This window comes from Lissotriton vulgaris, chromosome 10 (assembly GCF_964263255.1).
Source record: "Lissotriton vulgaris chromosome 10, aLisVul1.2, whole genome shotgun sequence".
Classification (NCBI taxonomy): Eukaryota; Metazoa; Chordata; class Amphibia; order Caudata; family Salamandridae; genus Lissotriton; species Lissotriton vulgaris.
Genome location: NC_141698.1, coordinates 1,007,538,055 through 1,007,559,570, shown reverse-complemented (window position 1 = coordinate 1,007,559,570; position 21,516 = coordinate 1,007,538,055). Strand labels below are relative to the sequence as shown.

Here is a 21,516-nt window from a genome sequence, read left to right as displayed (position 1 = left end):
TGGGATGCAGGCACGTGCAGTAGGACTCCTGAAAGGAGCCTGAAGGGTGTCCGGAAACAAACCAAGGGGCCGATTATGATTGCGGTATTTCTGCATCCTCCGGGCCGGCGGAAGCCACCGCCGGCCCGGAGGATGCGGAAAACCCGCTGCGGAGCCTCCAAAGACCCACCGCCATATTAGGATGGCTGGTGGGTCTTGAATTCTGTCCCCCGCTTTTCCGCCGGGGTCGCATTACGACCGCGGCGGAAAAGCCCTAATATGGTGGCGGTGTCTAACAGAACTGCCAGCCATATTAGAATGGTGGAAAAGACATGCTTTTCCGCGGCGGCTTTTCCGCCGTGAAAAAGCATACGGACTTTCACTTCGGGGGCCCGTTGCAGGCCCCCTGGTTGAAGGGGGGGTGGAGGGTGCACATGTGGGGTACCTATGGTACCCCCCTGCATTTGCGTGCACAAAGCATCAGGCACTGCGCGGTGCCTGCCGCTTTGTGCATGCAAATGCGATGCATGCATTTGCATGAAGCTGCACCCGCCGCAATGTTATAGATAGAGGATGTGACTGCCTCGGATGTGATCGGCTCGGAGGGAACGCCGCAGCCCCTGCAGACGTTCCCTCCTCCTCAGGGGTCGCGGACGGACTCTAGTCCGTCCGCGATCATAATCAGCCCCATTATGTCAAAACATAGTATAGATATGGAATACATCATGCCACAAACTCATGTTAATGTGAGTAATACATCCAGAAAACAGACTTACAAGAAACCTGAAAGGCCAGGGACCCAACATCATACAGAGGCAAAATTAAAATAGACAGCTAAATTAAATTGAAAAATTATAAAATGAGCAAATCACAGATTATTTTGGGGATTTGCGGCCAATGGAAAAGAAAGATTGTACATATAAAAATTATACATTGAAAATTACATATCAGGGTTTGCCTCAATCAACCAGCAGGTTGAGGGGAGTAAGACAGACATTCTGAGTCTATATGATAGTGTTCCTTTCATCTTGTATGATCAGACCCTTTGGATGTGGGCTGGCATTTGAAGATCCATTTAGATTCCAATCTGTTGAGCAGGAGTTGATTAATGCCTCCTCTAGGTTGGTGTTGGATTATGTCAAACTAACTAAAGAAAGAAATGCTACTGCACTGTTAACCTAATTTTAAATTAAAACTTGAAATAATGGAAAGATATTACATTTACTTTTAAAAAGCTTAAATTAAAACTCAAATTGCTACATAAATTAGAAAATATATATTATGCATTAATAATTATTAAAAGTGAAGTATAGGATAAAGTGTTGTAATTATATTTTATTAAAATGAAGGATTACATTTTATTCGAGAAAGGTTATATAAAAAATGTGTACTAAATGGATTTAAACATTAAATTATAATGATTTATATATGTTCATTATTTTAAATAATTTAAGTCAACATAATTTACTTGGGGGTTTAAATGGAAGTCCCTGCAACCATTATTTTCTATGGGAGGGTATTGCAGTACGAGAGGTTGGCCATATGTGCTGATGAATCAAATCAACAGGAGAGGAAGGGAATACTTATGGAGCCACTCTTGGTGCCCTAGCTACAATTAAAGAATCAGCAGAAGAGGTATTCCCAACAAGGAGCGAATGCACGAGGAGTCACACCTATTGTCACGCCTATTGTTAAAAAGATCCCTCACTCACCAACCTAGTTGGTGACATGCTTCATCACTGGAATCCCACCCAAGGGGCGGCATGCCTCTCGGGTGTGCTACGAAGCCAGATTACAGCAGAGCGGGTTCTTGTTAGGTGTAGTCAAGGATAGTGAAAAGTTAAAAATTTCTTACAGCATGGATCGTAGCGGGGAGCGGTGGCTTATAGTATGGTTTCGCGAAGTTCGCAACATTTCCTGCCACACCTTTATTCAATGAGCAGCCTTCCAATAGGCTACTCCGATGAGCAATCCTCGAAGGTGCTGTGGGATCCGTAGTGCATACCTCTTACCCAAATGGGTGCTGAGTTCTAAGGATCCCCCATTGATAACCCTCCAATGGGCCCCAAAATGTGCATGGTCCTTAGACCTTAGTCCTTAGCAGCTGATTGAATAAAGATGTGGCAGGAAACGCTGCAAACTTTGCGAAAACAAGTCTATGAATAAGGAGTCATTTCCGAAACGCGTCAGGCTGAATCCTGTAATGTGAATGTTGGTCCATTGGTGAACTGCTGCTGCATGAGTGCATCCTCGCTTTGGGGCAACTTTGGAGCTGAATATATTCACGGCAGCCCAGCCGTGGAGGACACCCCACCGAACTGATTGTAAGTAGGGCCATGGAGCTGGAATCATGCCAAGTTCCTTTTGGGGCAGCAGCGCGGAGGATTAAGACCACGCACATTTCGGGGCCCGTTGGAGGGTTATTTCCCATTTACCATCACTCCCCAGATCTCTTGCACATATACTACTAAGTAGTAACCTTATACGCATGGAGATCCCCACTAGAAAAGATAGGAGAAATCAAGCTGGAGCTCTCCACCCTTAGGTTTGGAAACTGCCTGCTGTATTATTGCTTTGCATCGTACAAAACATAGTTTGCAAAATGGGCCACTACTTTTCAGATGCTCTTTATGGTACGAATATTCAGCAATTCAATATCACTGAGTATGGCTTATTTATGAAATAAACTAGAACTACTCGATCACCTTCTATCGCTAAATTAAATCAGTAGTTTCAGTCATGTTCAATCATTAAAAAGTTAAATCTGGATACCATTTGGGGGCACCCCCTCGGGCCCTGCAGTCCAGCACAATCTCTGCAGCAGCCAGACTGTGTGCTCAGTGCTGGCCCCTGGGCTGGAACACAACACAAAAGGTGAATGGAATTTCATTGTCCCTCGTTACATTTGGACTGTGCATCACACTGGTACCTTTGATGTACAGCTCACATCGCAACCCATGTCATCTATCAAGACCAATTGAGTTACTCCTGAGTATTTTGCAAAACCCTGTAGCAGTAGTACAACACCCACCCTCATATGCGGACATCTGACCATTCACCATTCACAGATTCAGGTCTGAAGGGAAATTTCTTTTGCTCGACGTACATAACAAATTAACCTGCATTGTGCATTTCCAGACGGGATGCATACACACATACATTCCAGTTTATTTAATTTGTCCTACTTGGGATACCAACCTCCGTTGGATGAAAAATGACATTCGGAATCCTGAAGTCACCATGAAGAAGTTTGGGTTCATCGTCTGTGGTTGGCTGATTACTGAGTAACCATTCTGAGAGTTCCTTCAAGGAAGGAATGCCCACAGGACACGATTCTTCATACAAGTCTTTCAAAGCTAATACCTAAAATATTAGAAAAAATCAAAGAGAGCATTGAAAACATACATGCATAGTTATAACCTGCCTAATATGGGAGTAATTTGGAACTGAAATATAGATTTGGAAGAGAAATTAAGTGCAAGAAAAGTGTATTTCAAGAGCAGATACCACTACTAAATTCAGCACCGTGGATTGTTTAGAATGTAACTAGAATCTTTGTCTCACACTTGCCTTAATAAGGCTCCCTTCCTAGGCTCATACTAAAGGGGCTTTGATGAGATATGTCTCCTAGTTTGTCTATCCAAAACCAAGGCAAATGAAGATATCCATTAGGTAGGACAGGCCATCCAATGATAATATGGATGCTATGGTATTGAAGAAGGTAAATACGAAACGTTTGTTTCTAAGGCTTTCAATTGAAGTGAAGGAAAACATGGCTGTATGTTTAGAGGGAACCATATCTATACTGAGGATAACATCTGAATGTAAATTGCCGAAACATGCGCAGAGCGGAAAAATGGTAGCAATACTTTTCTCAAAAGTGTAGACCACTTAGACCAGGGTAGACTTTCAAACAATATTACTGCAAAGATGCAGCATGGTCTGAAGCAGTGCAAGCCCATGGACAAATATTATACAGACTGTTAGATTAACACCTTTATATTCAGATATGGCGTTCTTTCTTCAAAGACATGCAAAATTGACTGAAGGAACTTGCCTCTACAGGCTGCTGCCCCTGGTGATGACTGTCTCTAATCTATAATTATTGCCTTCTGTTGCAGTACTCTAACAAACTAACTGATGTCCCTCTATGATCTATGTAGTGAGGATACCAAATAGCCAATACTCTGCAAGAATAATGCCAATGACTCTTGCATTGCTCTCCTCATGATAGAAGATTTAGAATTGATGAGCCAAACACCAACCGTACCATGAACCAGGGTAAAGACAGGGCAAGGCCTAAAATCTTCAGAACTAAACAATCTAAACAGTCTGCAGCTACAGAAAACAGATCAAAAATCAGGGCAATAAGGCTAAAAAAAGTGGGGGAGGAGTACAACAAAAAACAGGAGAACTAAATCTTTGCAACACATCCACCTCAAGGCCAAGCCCCTTTTATAAGGTCCAAGCTGAACACAGGGAACAAACATGGAAAGATAATGTTCTTTGAAAGGCAGAGATTTAAGATTAACCACACCTTCATCAGGAGGATGACATCTTTCAGGCTTTTTTCACATCCTTCCTCCTTTGCGGGCTCCCCGCACTCTCCCTACTGCACTCCCAGGCAGCGGGTCTGGGTGGTCTTCCAAATGAGGCTGAAGAGATTTACGTGGACTCTAAGAACAAGGACCAGAGACGCGCTGCCTCCTCTATGAATACTCAATTATGTGAACACACCATTGCCTCTGGTGAGTCCCCTCTGCAGAAGTAGCATTATGCCACCTCCTGAAGCTCCGAGTTCATTGGGATACCACGGGGGGAAATATTGCAACCAACAAGGGGTCATGAGCTGCAGAAGCACCTTTGCAAGAAAGTCCACCAGCTGCATAATCTCTCCCCTCTGAGTAGAAGTCTCTCTCTCTCACTTTATTGCCCCTATCTGTCACATTCTCTCCATCTATGTCTCTCTCCCTCTCTCAATCTACAGATGTGCCTATTATTTACTTCTTTTTACCAACATTTGTCATTTAACAATTCTTTCTTTACACTGCTATCTACGGTTTATTCTTCTCAGTCCTTTAAGCATGCAATAGTTTATGATAAAATCGATGTTTTTAATTCTTTTTATTTTGACAGTGTTGTAAAGTGTGAATTATAACCCAAGTAGTGTAAAAGCACAATAGAGAAGATGCCAATGTATAAATACTACAATTGTAACATCTTCAAATTTATTAAGTGATATCCATGCTTATAAATAAAATAATGAAAAAGTAACAAATTAAACTTTTGGGGGGGAAAAAAGACCTCAAGAGGAACTCATATTCTAGTTTTGATCGACAAACATAAAATGAAAAGATATTATAAAGAGCACTTAAAAAGACACTATTATGCAAAGCCAAAAGCATGGAGGTAAAATTCTCACCTCTTTGCCATATTGGAAAAATTCAATAATAAGAATATCATTGTTTTTGACTTGGTATTTACAATCATCCATATTACACACTCTACATTCCACACAATGGTTAGTTTGAGAGTTATCTGTACATTGAATCCCCAAAGGCAACTCTTACTCTAGTTTTACCTTTCTCTTGCAATACCCTTTCCGGCTCTCCTTCCAGGGTAGATTCAATTCATCCAGGTTCAGAGAGTGGAGCCAGGCAAGAGTTTCTGTGACAGCAACATTCAAGGCACATCTTTCTGCTGGACTGACTCCTGCAATTACGTTATATCTGAAGATGCGACCCTAAACATAAAGAAATATTGCAAAAAAAGTTCAAGAGCATGTTTCCCCTGCTTTCGTATTTATTCTTGTTTATGCCATCACAAACAATTCACGTCAGCTTTCTGCAGGCATTACCACCCTGCTATCGGCATGCAACCGAATGGCATCCGTAAACGAGCAGACACTCACTTTTTTACCAACTACAGCTTTTTTTGTTGGACCAGCACTTACCTCGGTGACCCTGTTACCAAAGGAACTATCTCAAGCTGTATGTCCTAGGAGACAACCTGAATCTCCATTCTCTTACTACAGCACTTAAGTATTGAGAATAGAAATGTAGACCTTTTGTTGGAACTGACTGCTAAATGTACTCCAGGAGAAGGAAAACAACTGTGCACTGTAAAAGGAGGAAGATCTGCTTAGTGAACCCTAATTAAGTCATCCCAGCAATGTCTAGCATCCACCAACTCTATGGAGAAGGACCAGTTAAGGGAGCAATGAAGAGTGAATGGCACCAACCAATAGCAAATCCATTTTTCATTCATCAATGCCAATGGACAAACCATCAATTATTGGGGCTTTCCTCTTCCTGAACTAATCTGGTTTAGTGACCAAATACTGCCTAGAAACAGTCAGGCCTTTGAAAAGTCCCAATTAGCCAAAAATGATCCTACTTAATCTTTTTGCTTAAAGGTTGCATGTCAGAATATCAATAAGTATTGGCGCCTGGATATCATTTACAAAAATATTGCCCTGAGTGTGTAGATTTTCGATTATTAACTCCACTGAGGTGGTACATTTGTAAACCAATATTTATCAGAAGATATTTAAGCCATGATATTCTGGTGTCATACACATTTAAGGCCTCTTTCAATTATGAGAAAGGATTCCCTCCTCCTAAGGAAACACTAAGATGCTGCAGTAAATATTTGATGGAAATTGAGGAGCAGAGAGGACTAAAACTTTAAGAAGACATAAATTGAAGCTAAAACAAAACAATTAAAACCAGCTTTAAACTATATTGAAAGAGCCTTGGAAGTTGCTAACCAAGGCAGTGATGCTCAGATAAGAGGTTATTAATGTGACTCTTCTAAGAAAAAAAGCTTTCAACAGAAGTAGTGAGCCTTCATTAACGTGCACTTGCTATGAATGCATGCAGGTCAAAATCAGGAGTTTGTGAAAAAAAGCAAATCCTACAAAGTGTGCGATGGGTCTTGTAGCCAAATAAAAGAAACAAGAAACTGAAATGGGTCACTTAGGGTGATTGCCTTTCTTAGACTGAAGGTGCTAACCTCTCTAAAAGTTCTTGAAAACTTAAGGTGCTACAGCTCTTTTCAGATTAATAAACAGGATTTGAATCTTTAATTTAGCACTTTTGATAAAAGAGCAGTTATGGGAGTATTGCAATTGTTACTGTATTGATACATTGGTTAAATGTCTTTTACACTACAAACACTCACTCACAGGTCCTTAAGCATGTGTTAGCAGCCAACACAATGATGATATGTCGATTTTATCTCATGGAACTAGCTATTACCATGAGGTAAATAAAGAACCAAGTTCTGAATCATGCATGATGCACCATTGGTCCTTATATAGGAAGGTATGGTTATGTTATTTGAATCAATCATGGGGGCTATTTTTGCCCCCAACTTTGCCATATTGTTTGTAGATGACCTCGAATCCAACATCATCCTACATTCAACAAACCCATATCGTGGCAACATCCTCATGTGGCGTAGGTACATCGATGATGCCCTTATGATCTGGGAGGGAGACGCAGACACACTAAAGGACTACTGTGAATGGCTCAATAATAGCCAACCTGAACTCAAGTTTACTTTCAACTATGACAGACATCAGGTTGACTATTTAGACGTCACAATCAAATGCCAAGATGAACAACTTTATACCACCCTCTTCAGAAAACCGACTGAGCGCAACGCGCTCCTTGAATATCACAGTGGAGTAGTGTGGCTCACTGGTTAGAGGCGGCCGACCCAGAAGCAGAGGTCTGCCCGGGACCAGGGTTCGATTCCCGACGCGGCAGGGTGTTGGGCCAATGTCAGCGGGCTCGATAAATCTCGCCTTCGGTGCCACTCAACCATGCGTCCCACTCAGCAACTCTGGGCAATAGCTTGCTTAATCTCCACAAACGGCCCCATCAATGCCAGGGATTCCTGGCTTCACCTTGGGGGTGCCCAATAGGGACCATCTCACAGGGAAAGCCAGGACGGGTTACCCAGCGTTATACAGCGCCAGGAAACCTATGGGTAGCAGGGCGCTTTACAAGCTCAAATGCATTTACTGCGCACACCCGAGGGCCCTTAGGGATGGCCTTCCTTACGGCCAGTTCCTCAGGATTAGGCGCAATTGTAAGTTTAAACAAGACTTCTTCCTAGAAGCTGAAACCCTATGTACAAAATTGAAGAGCAGAGGTTACCCAAGAAAACTAGTGAGAAGAGCAATGAAAAGAGCGTGGTATGCCCATAGAGAACCTCTACTGCAACCACAAAAGAAAAAACCTTTAAAAAGAATTACCTGTGTCACCACATTCAGTACAGTTAGTAACAAACTATGTAAACTAATCAGAAAACACTGGTGTGTACTGGACCCCTTAGAACATGATACAGGGACCCCCTGTTCTCCTTTAAAAGAGGTCGCAATCTCAAAGACCACTTGGTTAGGGCTGCTACTACGAATAATAGGAATACCACCATTAAAACATGCCTGAATCTGCCACCCATCGTAGGACATTACAAATGTAATCACTGCACTGCATGCGAATTTACGATCAATACAAAAATGTTTGAATATGACAACTGTAAACATATGCTAAAATCTTTCACCAATTGCAATTCGAAAAACGTTATATATTGTATCGAATGCCCTTGCAAAAAATTGTATATTGGCCAAATGACTCAACAAATAAAGACAAGGATTTCGCAGCATAGAAACAGAATTCGTTGCAAGGTGACAACTGCACCACTAGTGGACCACTATCTGAAATATGGGCACTCTGAAAATGATCTAAAATGGCAGGTTATTGACCATCTGCTGCCCAATGTAAGAGGCGGCAACCAACAAACAATCCTGAACCGCCTTGAATGCAAATGGATTTTTTGCATGTAAAAGCATTGAGAAAGGGCTCAATACTCTTGATGAGTGAAACAGTTGTGGCTAACCTGATGTTGGACTTGGCCCGCAGGGCAGGTTCACCCCTAGACTTTTTGCCTTATTTGTGACCCTGTGTCAGTGATTTTTGGGTCTCTGCGCACTTTCCCCTGAGTCCCAGAGTGAAAGTGCGTGCGTGAAGTATGGCTGGCCTGCCCTCCCATAGGAATGCATGGGGAATGTGTGTGTCCCTGCTAGTTCCTGATGCGTGGGGAGTGCAGGCTCGAGTTTGGTATGCTTAAACTCGTGAGAGTGAATGCTGCAAGATGGTGTCTGCGGCATGTGTGTGTCTAGTTGGGAAGTGCTACTTCTGGACATTGAGATATGTGTACAGTGAGGGTGCTGGAGCGTGATTGGCTGGAGCTGGCTGGCATGCCAGGCTCCAGGAAGTCTGGATGGGTCTGCCCGGTGGTGAGTGGGAGATTAGCATGAGTGATGTGTGGGAGGAGTGTACCTGGGTCCTGGATGGGCTGGGTTTTCCCCACACAATGCTGGCTCCGCCCCCCTGTGGTGTGTCTAATGACCCTAGCCTCCCCAGTGAAAGGAATGGGTGGTTGGGCCATCAAGAGTGCTCCAGAACCAGCTGCGACTGGTTTTCCCCCCACCCTGCACATTGTAACAAAGGGATTTACAGTATAAGAAGGGGCTGTGTCCCCTTGGAAAATGTTCTCCTTTTGGATCCTGCCAGAGGGGGCTGTTGCTGCTGCTGGGGCCAGAAGGACCGCCACTTGGGGAGTCTCCCTGCCTGGAGACCCAGTGTGCTGGCTCTGGCCCAGCCTTGCCCCCCCTGCCTGCCTCCAGCCCTGCTGGAGCCCTGTCCTGTCCTCCAGTGCTGGGGAGCACTGAGGACTTCGTTGTCTGCAGCCTGAGAGCGCTGCTCTCTGCCCTTCAGCGCTGGGAGCGCTGAGATCGCCTGCCTAGCGCTTGGAGAGCGCTGGATTGTGCCCGAGCGCTGTGAGCGCTACATTTTGCCCGCCCTGTGTGGTGGTTTGACGGCGCGGGTGCCACCCCGCTCATTGCCGTATTGTTTTGCCGGTTTTGGATCGATCTACGAGGGAGCCCACTCCTCGGATCATCTGGGAGCCCGCCTGCCTGCCTAAAGCGAGCCGCCGCGCTGCCCGCGGCGACCCGGAAGTAGTGAGGAGGCACCGGCCAATCACAGCGCGGCCCAGGAAAGGCCGACCGGAAGTCCCGCCTCCCTCGCCGAGCCGCGAGAGAGCCTGCCGAGGCTCCCCGAGAGGAAAGGAGATCCCCGGGACCAGCGGGAGAGACCCGCCGCCGCTGGAGAGCCCAGCGCTAGACCGGTGAGTGCCGGTGCCTGCAGAGGAGGGGGGGGAGCGTCGGGACACATTGCCGGTGTCCGCCCCGCCCCCTCTCTGTAGCGCGACCTCGCGCCTGGGTGCTTTGAGCCTGAGGGCTCAGGGGGCATTTCCTTATTTCACGAGCCCTGAGAGGCTCTGAGCGCCCCACGTTCACGTCGAGTCCCCAGAGGGGGGACTCCCAAAGAGAAGCGCCCGTGTGTTCTGAGCCTGAGGGCTCAGGGAGCATCTCCGCGTTTCGGAGCCACGAGGTGCCCCGGGGGCACCAGTTGATTTAGAGCCCAGCGTGGCTCTTGGCCAGCATTATTGCTGTGGGTCCCCAGAGCGAGGGACCCCCCAGCCCAGCGAGGCTGCACCTTTTCTGTTGCTGGAGCCCTGAGAGGCTCAGCAGCCCCCCCCCTTACTGGTGAGAGAGCCTAAGAGAGGCTCACCAGTGCCACAGTGGTGGTTCTTTGAGCCCAGAGAGGCTCCAACTTTGCGCTAACTTTCCCTGCTCCAGTTGCCCAGCACTTTGTGGGCAACTGCCACGTTTAGGCCCTGACATTGGGACACCGGGACAGTCACAGGTGGTGACTGGTGAGTTTGGGGAAATTGTTAGTGATTCTGCACCTCTGAATGTATTGATTATGCGTCATGTGCCTTTACACCTCTGAATGTTACGGCATCATGTGTTTTGCTTACACCTCTGAATGGGTAGATTATTCATCATGTGTTCTCTTTGTGCTGCACCTCTGAATGTGTTTATGCGTCATGTGCTTTTACACCTCTGAATGTTACGACATCATGTGTGTTGCTTTTACACCCCTACAGGTAGTGTGACGTGTAGGTGGTTGTTTTCTCCCTAGTACAGGTGGTGCTAGAGAGGTCCTGTGACCAGTGGTTACTGGTTGTATGTTCTACCTTTATATTGTGTGCTAAAGTGCTATTACTGAAGGTATTGCTAAAGTGCTGAAAGTGTTGCTTACAAAGTGCTGATACCCTTGACAGTGGTCCAAGTGGCCCTGTCCTGTACAAATATCCCTTGTAAATACCGCCCGTGCCTGTTGGCACCGTGTAACAAGATGTGTGTTTTATCTGATGTATATTTATTATAATACAAAGGCTATTTTTACATAACCTTGGGTGGAGTGTTTCTTTGTGGTGGGCCTTGGGTGTTGTTGCTGGGGTGCGTGCGCAGATACTTAACTTACATCGCCTCCAAGTTTAGCCTTGACTGCTCGCGCCACGTTACCTAGAGGGCGAGTAGGGGTTGCCTTGGTGTGTGACTCCCTTGCCCTGACACTTAGAAATGGCGATCCCTGACTGACCTCGACGCGAGTCTTGGCCGGCCAGGGTCCCGGTTCTAACATTGGCGGCAAGCGGTGGGATAAGAATTTGTGTTTGCGTTGTACCACAGTAGCAACTGGCCACTACAAAGCTCTGCATATTAGATGACCACATTGTTGGGGATTATTGTGTTTTGGTAAAGTTCCATTATTGCTTCTCCTGAAGAGTGTAATTTGATAATTGTGTTCAGTACATTTGTCCCCCGCCCTGCTTCCAGAGTTTGGTACCTGTGTCACATGTGGTCAGGTTGAGAAGTCAGGGGTGGTAGAAACTGCCTTACTGATCCGAGGGGAGGGTGTGTGTGGATGAATGGTGTGTTTCCCTGGACGCATGAGTGAGTTCTTTTTTAAGGAGAGTGGAAGTTTTGGAATTGTGTACTTCTACTTCAGATTGCTAGTTCCCTTGTGTTGCACGTGTCTGTGAGCATCCTGTCAAGATGGAATCTCCTTTTAACCTGTGTGGCCTGTCTAAGTACAGTGTGCATGAGTTGGTACGGTTATGTAAGGAGAGAGACATCCCAGTGAGTGAGTCAGACACCCAGTCCAAGCTTAGGGATAACATGATCCTGTGGCAGAAGAGTGACTGGGAGCGTGAGCACAGTGAGAGGGAGAGGGCCCGGACCGCTCACCATGAGGGTGGTGGGTCTGAGGGGAGCCCTGAAGAGTCTGATGTGGAGAGTGAGTTTGACAGTGAAGGGGCGCCAGCAGAGAGCGAGTACCCCCTAGATAGGGAGTCCCTTGCTGGGTCCCGTGTCAGATGTAGCACCCCATCCCTTTCCCTGTCCCCAGAGGAGTGGATGGATAGGAGAGAAGAGAGGGAGCACCAGCTGGCCATGGAGAAGCTCAGGTTAGAGTATGCCTGGAAGATGGCGCAGCTGGGTGTGAATGAGCGGATTGCAGAGGCTGAGAGGGCCTGGGCCAGGGAGAAGATAGCCCTAGAGAGTAGGTTATCCCCTGCCCGCAGTCCGAATTTTCTGGATCCCCCAGGGAGGGTGGAGTCCAGTGGTGGCAGCTATGTAGAACCCAGTGCGAGCAGTCCCACTCCCAGTTCCCCCAGTCTGGTACCTGTTTCCCCAGAGGAGGAGTTAAGGTTGAAATTCAGGGGCAGTAGGAAGCTGCCTCACCAGTCGTGGGAGGAGTTTGAGGATGAATGTTGTGGGACACTGTTTGATTGGGTAAAGGTTAACACGAGAGATGATTTTGATGTCTTGTTTGATCTGATTGTCAAGGAGCACCTGCTCAGTTGTTGTTCTCCAGAGTTGCGCACACACCTGTTGGGGTGTGGATTGTCTGAGGCATGTGAGCTTGCTGACGAAGCGGACCGCTGGGAGAGTGCGAGAGGTTCTGTACAGTCATTAGAGAGTGAGTCCAACAGCAGTGGTACAGGGAGCTTCCAGCCCAGCGTGGTGGAAGAGGCTCAGTGTAGCCCAGCTAGGTCCCAGTATAGTGAGAAGGGTGAAGGGGCTGACTGCCTGGCTCAGTGGAGCAGGAGTCAGGGGGTGGCTGAGAGCACCCCGAGGCCCGAAGCCCTGTCTCAGAACTGGGGTGGTTTCTTGAGGGAACACCAGGTTGGGGACCTAGGCTGTCCTGTTAGTACACTTGAGGAGAATCTCCTAGTGTCTAGGGAACCTGGAGTGTCTGTAACTAGAACTCCAGGGGTTCCAGTGTCCGGCAGTGTCGCTCCAGTGGGGAGGGCACAGAAGTCCGAAGCGAGGAGTGATTGGGGGACGAGTTTCCCAGTGGATGCACCAGTGGACCAGAGACTAGCCAGTTGGGCTAGGTCTTGGGTGGACCCGGGTGGCGCCACTTCTGGTCTGGGGGATCTTTGCGCCCTGTCAGGTGGACAGGAGGCGGGAGATCTGCGCCAGACAGACCGTCACACGACACATGGGTCATGTGTCAGCCTCAGGGGGATTGCGTGTGAGTCCCCAGAAGTCCTGGAGTGCCAGGCAATTATTCCACCAAAGGTTTTAGACCGGAGGTTGGGAGGCCAGGTGCAGGTTCGGCCTGACCTGAAGGGTAGGACGACTGTAAGCAGTATCCTGACCGGTTCTTCCAGGGGAACTGCTCCAGTTGGGAGAGGGCAGACCTCTGGAAGGGGGTGCAGAGGGTGGGAAAGCCCACCTCTGACCCCGGCGCAACCTGAGGGGTTAAACCCTGGGTTGGAGTGGCGTTGTAAGGGTACCCCTCGCAGGAGGAGGAGGAACCCTGGAAGACGAGGTAAGGGGAGGAGAGCCTTCCCTGAGACTCCTGGTCCGCCTGAGGTTGTAGACCAAAGGCTGGTGAACCAGTGGCAGTCTAGTCCTGTCTTGCAGACAGGGAGAGTGGAGAATGGACACTATGTGCCAGGGGTTACTACCCCCCGCTCTGCGAATTGGCAAGGACCGGTGGCACCTGGGTGGCCCAGGGCCGGGTCCTGGCCGCGGACAGCTGAGGAGTACCAGTGGGGTAGCCCAGTTGGTCCTTACAGGAGCTTTAGAAGGAACCCTAGGGGTTCACCGTGGCATAGAACAGGAGAGTGTCCCGGCAGTGGCGGGCCTGCGTCCGTGTTCTATCGCCCCAAGCAGGGAAGTCCATCACGGTGGTGATTGTTCTCCCCTGCGTTTTGGCTGGAAGGGGGTTGTGTTGGACTTGGCCCGCAGGGCAGGTTCACCCCTAGACTTTTTGCCTTATTTGTGACCCTGTGTCAGTGATTTTTGGGTCTCTGCGCACTTTCCCCTGAGTCCCAGAGTGAAAGTGCGTGCGTGAAGTATGGCTGGCCTGCCCTCCCATAGGAATGCATGGGGAATGTGTGTGTCCCTGCTAGTTCCTGATGCGTGGGGAGTGCAGGCTCGAGTTTGGTATGCTTAAACTCGTGGGAGTGAATGCTGCAAGATGGTGTCTGCGGCATGTGTGTGTCTAGTTGGGAAGTGCTACTTCTGGACATTGAGATATGTGTACAGTGAGGGTGCTGGAGCGTGATTGGCTGGAGCTGGCTGGCATGCCAGGCTCCAGGAAGTCTGGATGGGTCTGCCCGGTGGTGAGTGGGAGATTAGCATGAGTGATGTGTGGGAGGAGTGTACCTGGGTCCTGGATGGGCTGGGTTTTCCCCACACAATGCTGGCTCCGCCCCCCTGTGGTGTGTCTAATGACCCTAGCCTCCCCAGTGAAAGGAATGGGTGGTTGGGCCATCAAGAGTGCTCCAGAACCAGCTGCGACTGGTTTTCCCCCCACCCTGCACATTGTAACAAAGGGATTTACAGTATAAGAAGGGGCTGTGTCCCCTTGGAAAATGTTCTCCTTTTGGATCCTGCCAGAGGGGGCTGTTGCTGCTGCTGGGGCCAGAAGGACCGCCACTTGGGGAGTCTCCCTGCCTGGAGACCCAGTGTGCTGGCTCTGGCCCAGCCTTGCCCCCCCTGCCTGCCTCCAGCCCTGCTGGAGCCCTGTCCTGTCCTCCAGTGCTGGGGAGCACTGAGGACTTCGTTGTCTGCAGCCTGAGAGCGCTGCTCTCTGCCCTTCAGCGCTGGGAGCGCTGAGATCGCCTGCCTAGCGCTTGGAGAGCGCTGGATTGTGCCCGAGCGCTGTGAGCGCTACATTTTGCCCGCCCTGTGTGGTGGTTTGACGGCGCGGGTGCCACCCCGCTCATTGCCGTATTGTTTTGCCGGTTTTGGATCGATCTACGAGGGAGCCCACTCCTCGGATCATCTGGGAGCCCGCCTGCCTGCCTAAAGCGAGCCGCCGCGCTGCCCGCGGCGACCCGGAAGTAGTGAGGAGGCCCGGCCAATCACAGCGCGGCCCAGGAAAGGCCGACCGGAAGTCCCGCCTCCCTCGCCGAGCCACGAGAGAGCCTGCCGAGGCTCCCCGAGAGGAAAGGAGATCCCCGGGACCAGCGGGAGAGACCCGCCGCCGCTGGAGAGCCCAGCGCTAGACCGGTGAGTGCTGGTGCCTGCAGAGGAGGGGGGGAGCGTCGGGACACATTGCCGGTGTCCGCCCCGCCCCCTCTCTGTAGCGCGACCTCACGCCTGGGTGCTTTGAGCCTGAGGGCTCAGGGGGCATTTCCTTATTTCACGAGCCCTGAGAGGCTCTGAGCGCCCCACGTTCACGTCGAGTCCCCAGAGGGGGGACTCCCAAAGAGAAGCGCCCGTGTGTTCTGAGCCTGAGGGCTCAGGGAGCATCTCCGCGTTTCGGAGCCACGAGGTGCCCCGGGGGCACCAGTTGATTTAGAGCCCAGCGTGGCTCTTGGCCAGCATTATTGCTGTGGGTCCCCAGAGCGAGGGACCCCCCAGCCCAGCGAGGCTGCACCTTTTCTGTTGCTGGAGCCCTGAGAGGCTCAGCAGCCCCCCCCTTACTGGTGAGAGAGCCTAAGAGAGGCTCACCAGTGCCACAGTGGTGGTTCTTTGAGCCCAGAGAGGCTCCAACTTTGCGCTAACTTTCCCTGCTCCAGTTGCCCAGCACTTTGTGGGCAACTGCCACGTTTAGGCCCTGACATTGGGACACCGGGACAGTCACAGGTGGTGACTGGTGAGTTTGGGGAAATTGTTAGTGATTCTGCACCTCTGAATGTATTGATTATGCGTCATGTGCCTTTACACCTCTGAATGTTACGGCATCATGTGTTTTGCTTACACCTCTGAATGGGTAGATTATTCATCATGTGTTCTCTTTGTGCTGCACCTCTGAATGTGTTTATGCGTCATGTGCTTTTACACCTCTGAATGTTACGACATCATGTGTGTTGCTTTTACACCCCTACAGGTAGTGTGACGTGTAGGTGGTTGTTTTCTCCCTAGTACAGGTGGTGCTAGAGAGGTCCTGTGACCAGTGGTTACTGGTTGTATGTTCTACCTTTATATTGTGTGCTAAAGTGCTATTACTGAAGGTATTGCTAAAGTGCTGAAAGTGTTGCTTACAAAGTGCTGATACCCTTGACAGTGGTCCAAGTGGCCCTGTCCTGTACAAATATCCCTTGTAAATACCGCCCGTGCCTGTTGGCACCGTGTAACAAGATGTGTGTTTTATCTGATGTATATTTATTATAATACAAAGGCTATTTTTACATAACCTTGGGTGGAGTGTTTCTTTGTGGTGGGCCTTGGGTGTTGTTGCTGGGGTGCGTGCGCAGATACTTAACTTACATCGCCTCCAAGTTTAGCCTTGACTGCTCGCGCCACGTTACCTAGAGGGCGAGTAGGGGTTGCCTTGGTGTGTGACTCCCTTGCCCTGACACTTAGAAATGGCGATCCCTGACTGACCTCGACGCGAGTCTTGGCCGGCCAGGGTCCCGGTTCTAACACCTGATACCAAGATTCTAAGTACCATAAGCTACCTACATTATGGTTGCATATTAATGTTTGAACTGTTTCTGAAATATCGGTAGAACAATGTAAAAATATGTAATGCCTCAACTTAAATATAGATTTGTCCATGTTACTAATTCATTAGATCAAATGTTTGTGCAAAACCCATACTGTTTTTATGTAATACTGATCAGACGCTGTACATTGATTTCGCCCCATTGTCCACCATAGAATCCTTTCCGGCGTTAATAATGTCCCGTCCCTTAGGCATGCGCATTCCCACTGAGTTGCCCTTCTCCCGCGCCTGCGCGACTTACAGATTCTAGCACGCATTCGCCGGCCTGATTCAGGAAGTAAAAACCAGTACGCGCGTTATTCACCCGAACTGAACGACAGAGCAGCGAGGCAGACACATCTGAACCGCGGACCGTGGTGATCTAGTAAGTGTATCCCCTTGTGGTAGAGCGCTCCGGACCCATCACTACCTGTGATCATTCTTCCTTTGCTCGCCCTACCTTTTGATGGTTGAGTTTTTAATGGTTTAAATTCTCCCTTTGGTCCCTAGCTCCCGCCGGGACGATGTACAAATAATTGGTAAATGTATCACCTTCCTTAATACATGCCATAAGTATTGCCTTGCAGAAATCACTATGGTTCTAACTTCATTCCCCGTTTCAGATCCAATCATCATGAACTGAAAACTACCCCAGCAGCCTTGCATCATACAGTACCACAATACTATTGGTAACTCCTTTTTTTTAAAAAAATGTCCTTTGTCCAAAGGTGACTACTAATAGATTAAAAATAACAAATTCTATGTTCTGAATCTGCACACAGATTGTGACACAAAGACAAGAAAACTTAAACGCTAGACTAAGATAAATAACTCAAACCTTGACGATACCTGATACAAGTAAGTTCCCACCTTCAGGGTACTAAGCGACCAATGTGTACTCCTACGAGGATCACAAAATAAGCCCCTTACCCCTTCCCTTTGTCTTCCACGTTCTCAGATCCACCGAATGAGCAATCTGACTATCAACTCCTTTATTTTGATGGAAATTAACTTCTGCCATCATTTTAAATAAGCCCGGTTCCTTCAAAGAGTGCGCGACCACGCATGTACCTTAACTAAATTCAATTGAATAGGCACATAAGCGCGATAATTCACGGTTACCAACCCTACCAAATTATGAACAATGTGCATGCCTTAAAGTTTTATATGCCACTGGGAGGACTAAATCACTATGCTAAGAATTTATTTGTGTAGGGACTTAGTACTAAAATTACCTCAATCTTTAATGCTGCTTCAGGAAAGCTCACCATGTCCTGATGATGATCTAAAATTGTCTAGATCGAAACGCCGTCGACCCAACCAAGGAAATTCCCCACTTCACTGTATATATTTCCGTGGAATACATCCTTGTTTGTGTGACATTCTGTATATAGCTTTATTTTAATTTTTCACTCAGTCACCCTATGCACTTTGTCACCAATGTGAGCACCTGAAACATATGTCTTCAAAAAACAAAATTAAGTATTCATTTATATGTTACCCTACAAAAAAGCTTTTCTCCCAAGATTGATTCAAATAACATAACCATACCTTACTATATGAGGACCTCTTTAGGCCACCAGAAACCACTGTTTTTTCTAAAAAATACTTCAACCCCAGGTTTAACTTATGGGGTACCCTTGTTTTTCATAACTACTTATGCACCATTGGTGGCTTTTATCTGTGATGAAAATTACTACCTTTGTTTCAAGATTACAAATTACCCCATGTAGTCTTACTGATACCTAGGTTCTGAGCTCCTATTGTATGCCATTTGAAGGAGCCACATCTACCAGTTAAAGAAGGCAAATGGTGAACTAGGGTTCTGAGCACTGCATTGGTACCAGGCTAAGATTAAAAAGGCAAGAAAGAACTGAAAGCTGGCTCTTTCTAACTGAGGTAAACATGCCCCCTATTTCGCTGCAAGGCAAGATAAAAATCTTATTGACATGAACATTCAATTATTAACAGAGAAAACGAGGAGAAGCAAGAAAGAGAAAAAAAAGTGTGCAAGAAAGAGAAAGATTAAGGAAAAAGAAAAAGAAAAAAAAAGGAACACAGAAACAGCGGTGGTAAGAGTTAGAGAAAAAGAGAGAGGACGATTAAGAGTGACAGATATAGCGCAAGAGAGACAACAAAAGAGTTAGCACGCATAATATTTTGATGGCCACATAAATACTATAATTTGTCTAGACAAACTTACCTGTACGTGCTCCATTATGTAGAACTCTGCTCCAATGACACTTGTATCCTCACAGTACAGTAAGGGTCTAGGCACTGGGAATCCAACTGAAGTTAAAGCTCTTTGCACGGTATATTCTCGGTCAATCTAATCAAAATAGGTCAGTTAGCATAAGTTGAAAGACCATCACCTGCTTTTGATCATAGCATTACAGAGCATCCCACCATTACTATGTAACTGGACTGTGGCAGTTCTTCAAAACATAGATCTAGCTATGTTATTAAACATATGTGAGAAATTGGGTTGTTGGCTGACTGGGGGTGTTAGCCCTGGCCAAGAAACAGCCACAATCCCTGTCAAGGTGAATCACAAAAAGTCACTAAATTAACCTGTGCTCAACCCTCTGGTAGCTTGGCAGAAAAAGCAGTCAGGCTTAACTTGGAAGCAATTTGCAAAGTACACAAACAGCAATAAAGTGAAAACACAACACAAGGAAAATACGACACTGATTTAGAACAATGTAGTACATTTTAATGAATTATTGGACAAAAAAACGACAAAAATCTAATCAGTAGAACTGGAATTATAAATGTATAATGTGCAAGGCAAAAATGAGCACCTAAAAGGTCAAAGTGCCAACCGCAGACATTTAGGGCCATATGTATCAAGCTAAATTGCGTTTGCAAACGCTGAAATTCACAGAATTTCGGCGTTTGCGATCATCACAATTTAACTTTGTGCTATGTAGGTAAGTTTAAACCTACTCGCAAAATACGGATTCGCAAAAATTGCTATCACTTATTTTGAGCAAGTATTTAGAGAATCGCAATTTGCGATTCTCTAAATGCTAGTCTAGAAGGCATCGCTAATTGCGATATTGCCTTAAAGTATCGCAAATTACCACCAACTTCAAGTTGGTGGTAATTTGCGATTTCCTTTAAAAAAATAAAAATGTTGCTTTTTTTAAAATGCCATGTGGCACACATACATGCCCTAAGGGCATGTATGTGCACCACATGTGCACACATGCACATTTCAGGGGTGCAACAGGGTGTCCTTTTGGAACCCTTGCACCCTTGAAATTGCGTGCGCCATTTGCAAGTACCGATCGGGTACTTACAAATTGCGCACGCAATTCTCATTCATTCCGCAATTAAGGAACGCGAGGGGATCGCAAAAAAATGTGAATTTTTATTTACATATCGTTTTGCGATTCTCAAATAGCAGTTCCCTAAAAATCGCTATTTGAGAATCGCAAAAGCATTCTTTCATACATATGCCCCTTGGTCAAGTGAGACCCAGTCAAAGTCGCAAATCATGGCACGAGTCGGATATAAGAAGTGAATTAGGTCTGGTCGGTGGTTACTTGGGAGAAACTTTGAAGGGAATGTACTGAGATGGTAAAGTTCTGCAGGGAAAGCCTGAAGGCTGTGTCTGAGGAGTAGACATATTCTTTGGGGAACCGCTGGATGAAGTCACAGTGAACATTTCTAAGTTTGGACACTTTTTTGGAAGTTGAAAGTCTCCAGCGCATCAAGGGAGCAGGCTGTAACCGCCGGGAGTTACACAAGACTGGAGGCCCCTTAGACGAAGGACCGCTGAGCAGGATTTGCTGCTGCGGAGAAGAACATAGTGTGAGCTACTATAAAGTCAGGTTGAACGGTGATATACCTTTGGCAGATAAATGAGCAGGTTGGCCTCGATCTCTCCTCGGTTCTCTGGGCAGGGTTTAGCAAAATAAATTCCAAGTCCCATGTTTTGGCAATTGGCTATCTGGGCACTACAACCAATGGTTTAGGACTGATAGGGCACCACTTGGGGAGGGGTAGCGGGGGTTAGAACTCACTCAAGCTGGCTTCAGGTGGTAGTTGAAGATGGGTGGAGCCTTTTCTGTCCCCAAAAGCTCTGATCGGGATGCCAGCCAACTATCCCTTGGAGTCACTTTGGTAGTTCTGATTTCAAGTGATGCACAGGGCACAAGCAGCAGGGCAGGCCTCTGAGGGTTTAAGGCAGGCTCCAGGCAGCAAAGCAGTTCTTCTAGGTGCTACAAAGTAGACTTGTGGAGTACTTAGCCGACCATAGCAGAAGGCAGGGAGTCCTTCCGCAAGTCCAGAAAGAACTGAAGAGGTGGTTCAAGGGTCCTATTTTTAAACGTGGTGCCTTCCTTTGAGGCTCCCAGCTTTGATCAAATATATGAGGACAAAACTACTAGGCAGGAAGTCACCCAGCTTACAGCTTTCCGTACAATCAGCCTGGAGGAGACAAAAAAGGCCATCCTGGCAACCAAATCAGGATCACCATTTGATCCATGTCCTATAGGACTTTTACATCTCATTGCGGATATTGTCAGCCCGGACATAAATGTTATCGTTAACAACTCTCTGTCCACCGCCCATGTCCCCCCTGAGTGGAAACTGGCAGCTGTAAAACTCTTACAAAAAAAACAACTTCCCGACCCCTCCACACTATCCAATCTACGTCCGA

The 21,516-nt window shown here is 47.3% G+C and overlaps 1 protein-coding gene across 1 annotated transcript in view; it reads right to left on the bottom strand.

Annotated features, from left to right (window-relative positions):
• Nucleotides 1-21,516, bottom strand: part of LOC147689151 (acyl-CoA dehydrogenase family member 11-like) — a 367,718-nt gene that overhangs the window by 274,494 nt on the left and 71,708 nt on the right. Inside the window, exons 3-5 of the mRNA XM_086942042.1 lie at nucleotides 19,054-19,179; nucleotides 5,561-5,722; nucleotides 3,178-3,342 (exon numbers count right to left, since the gene is read on the bottom strand). Coding sequence (XP_086798168.1) covers nucleotides 3,178-3,342; nucleotides 5,561-5,722; nucleotides 19,054-19,179 — 453 coding nt within the window. The remainder of the gene's footprint in view (nucleotides 1-3,177; nucleotides 3,343-5,560; nucleotides 5,723-19,053; nucleotides 19,180-21,516) is intronic.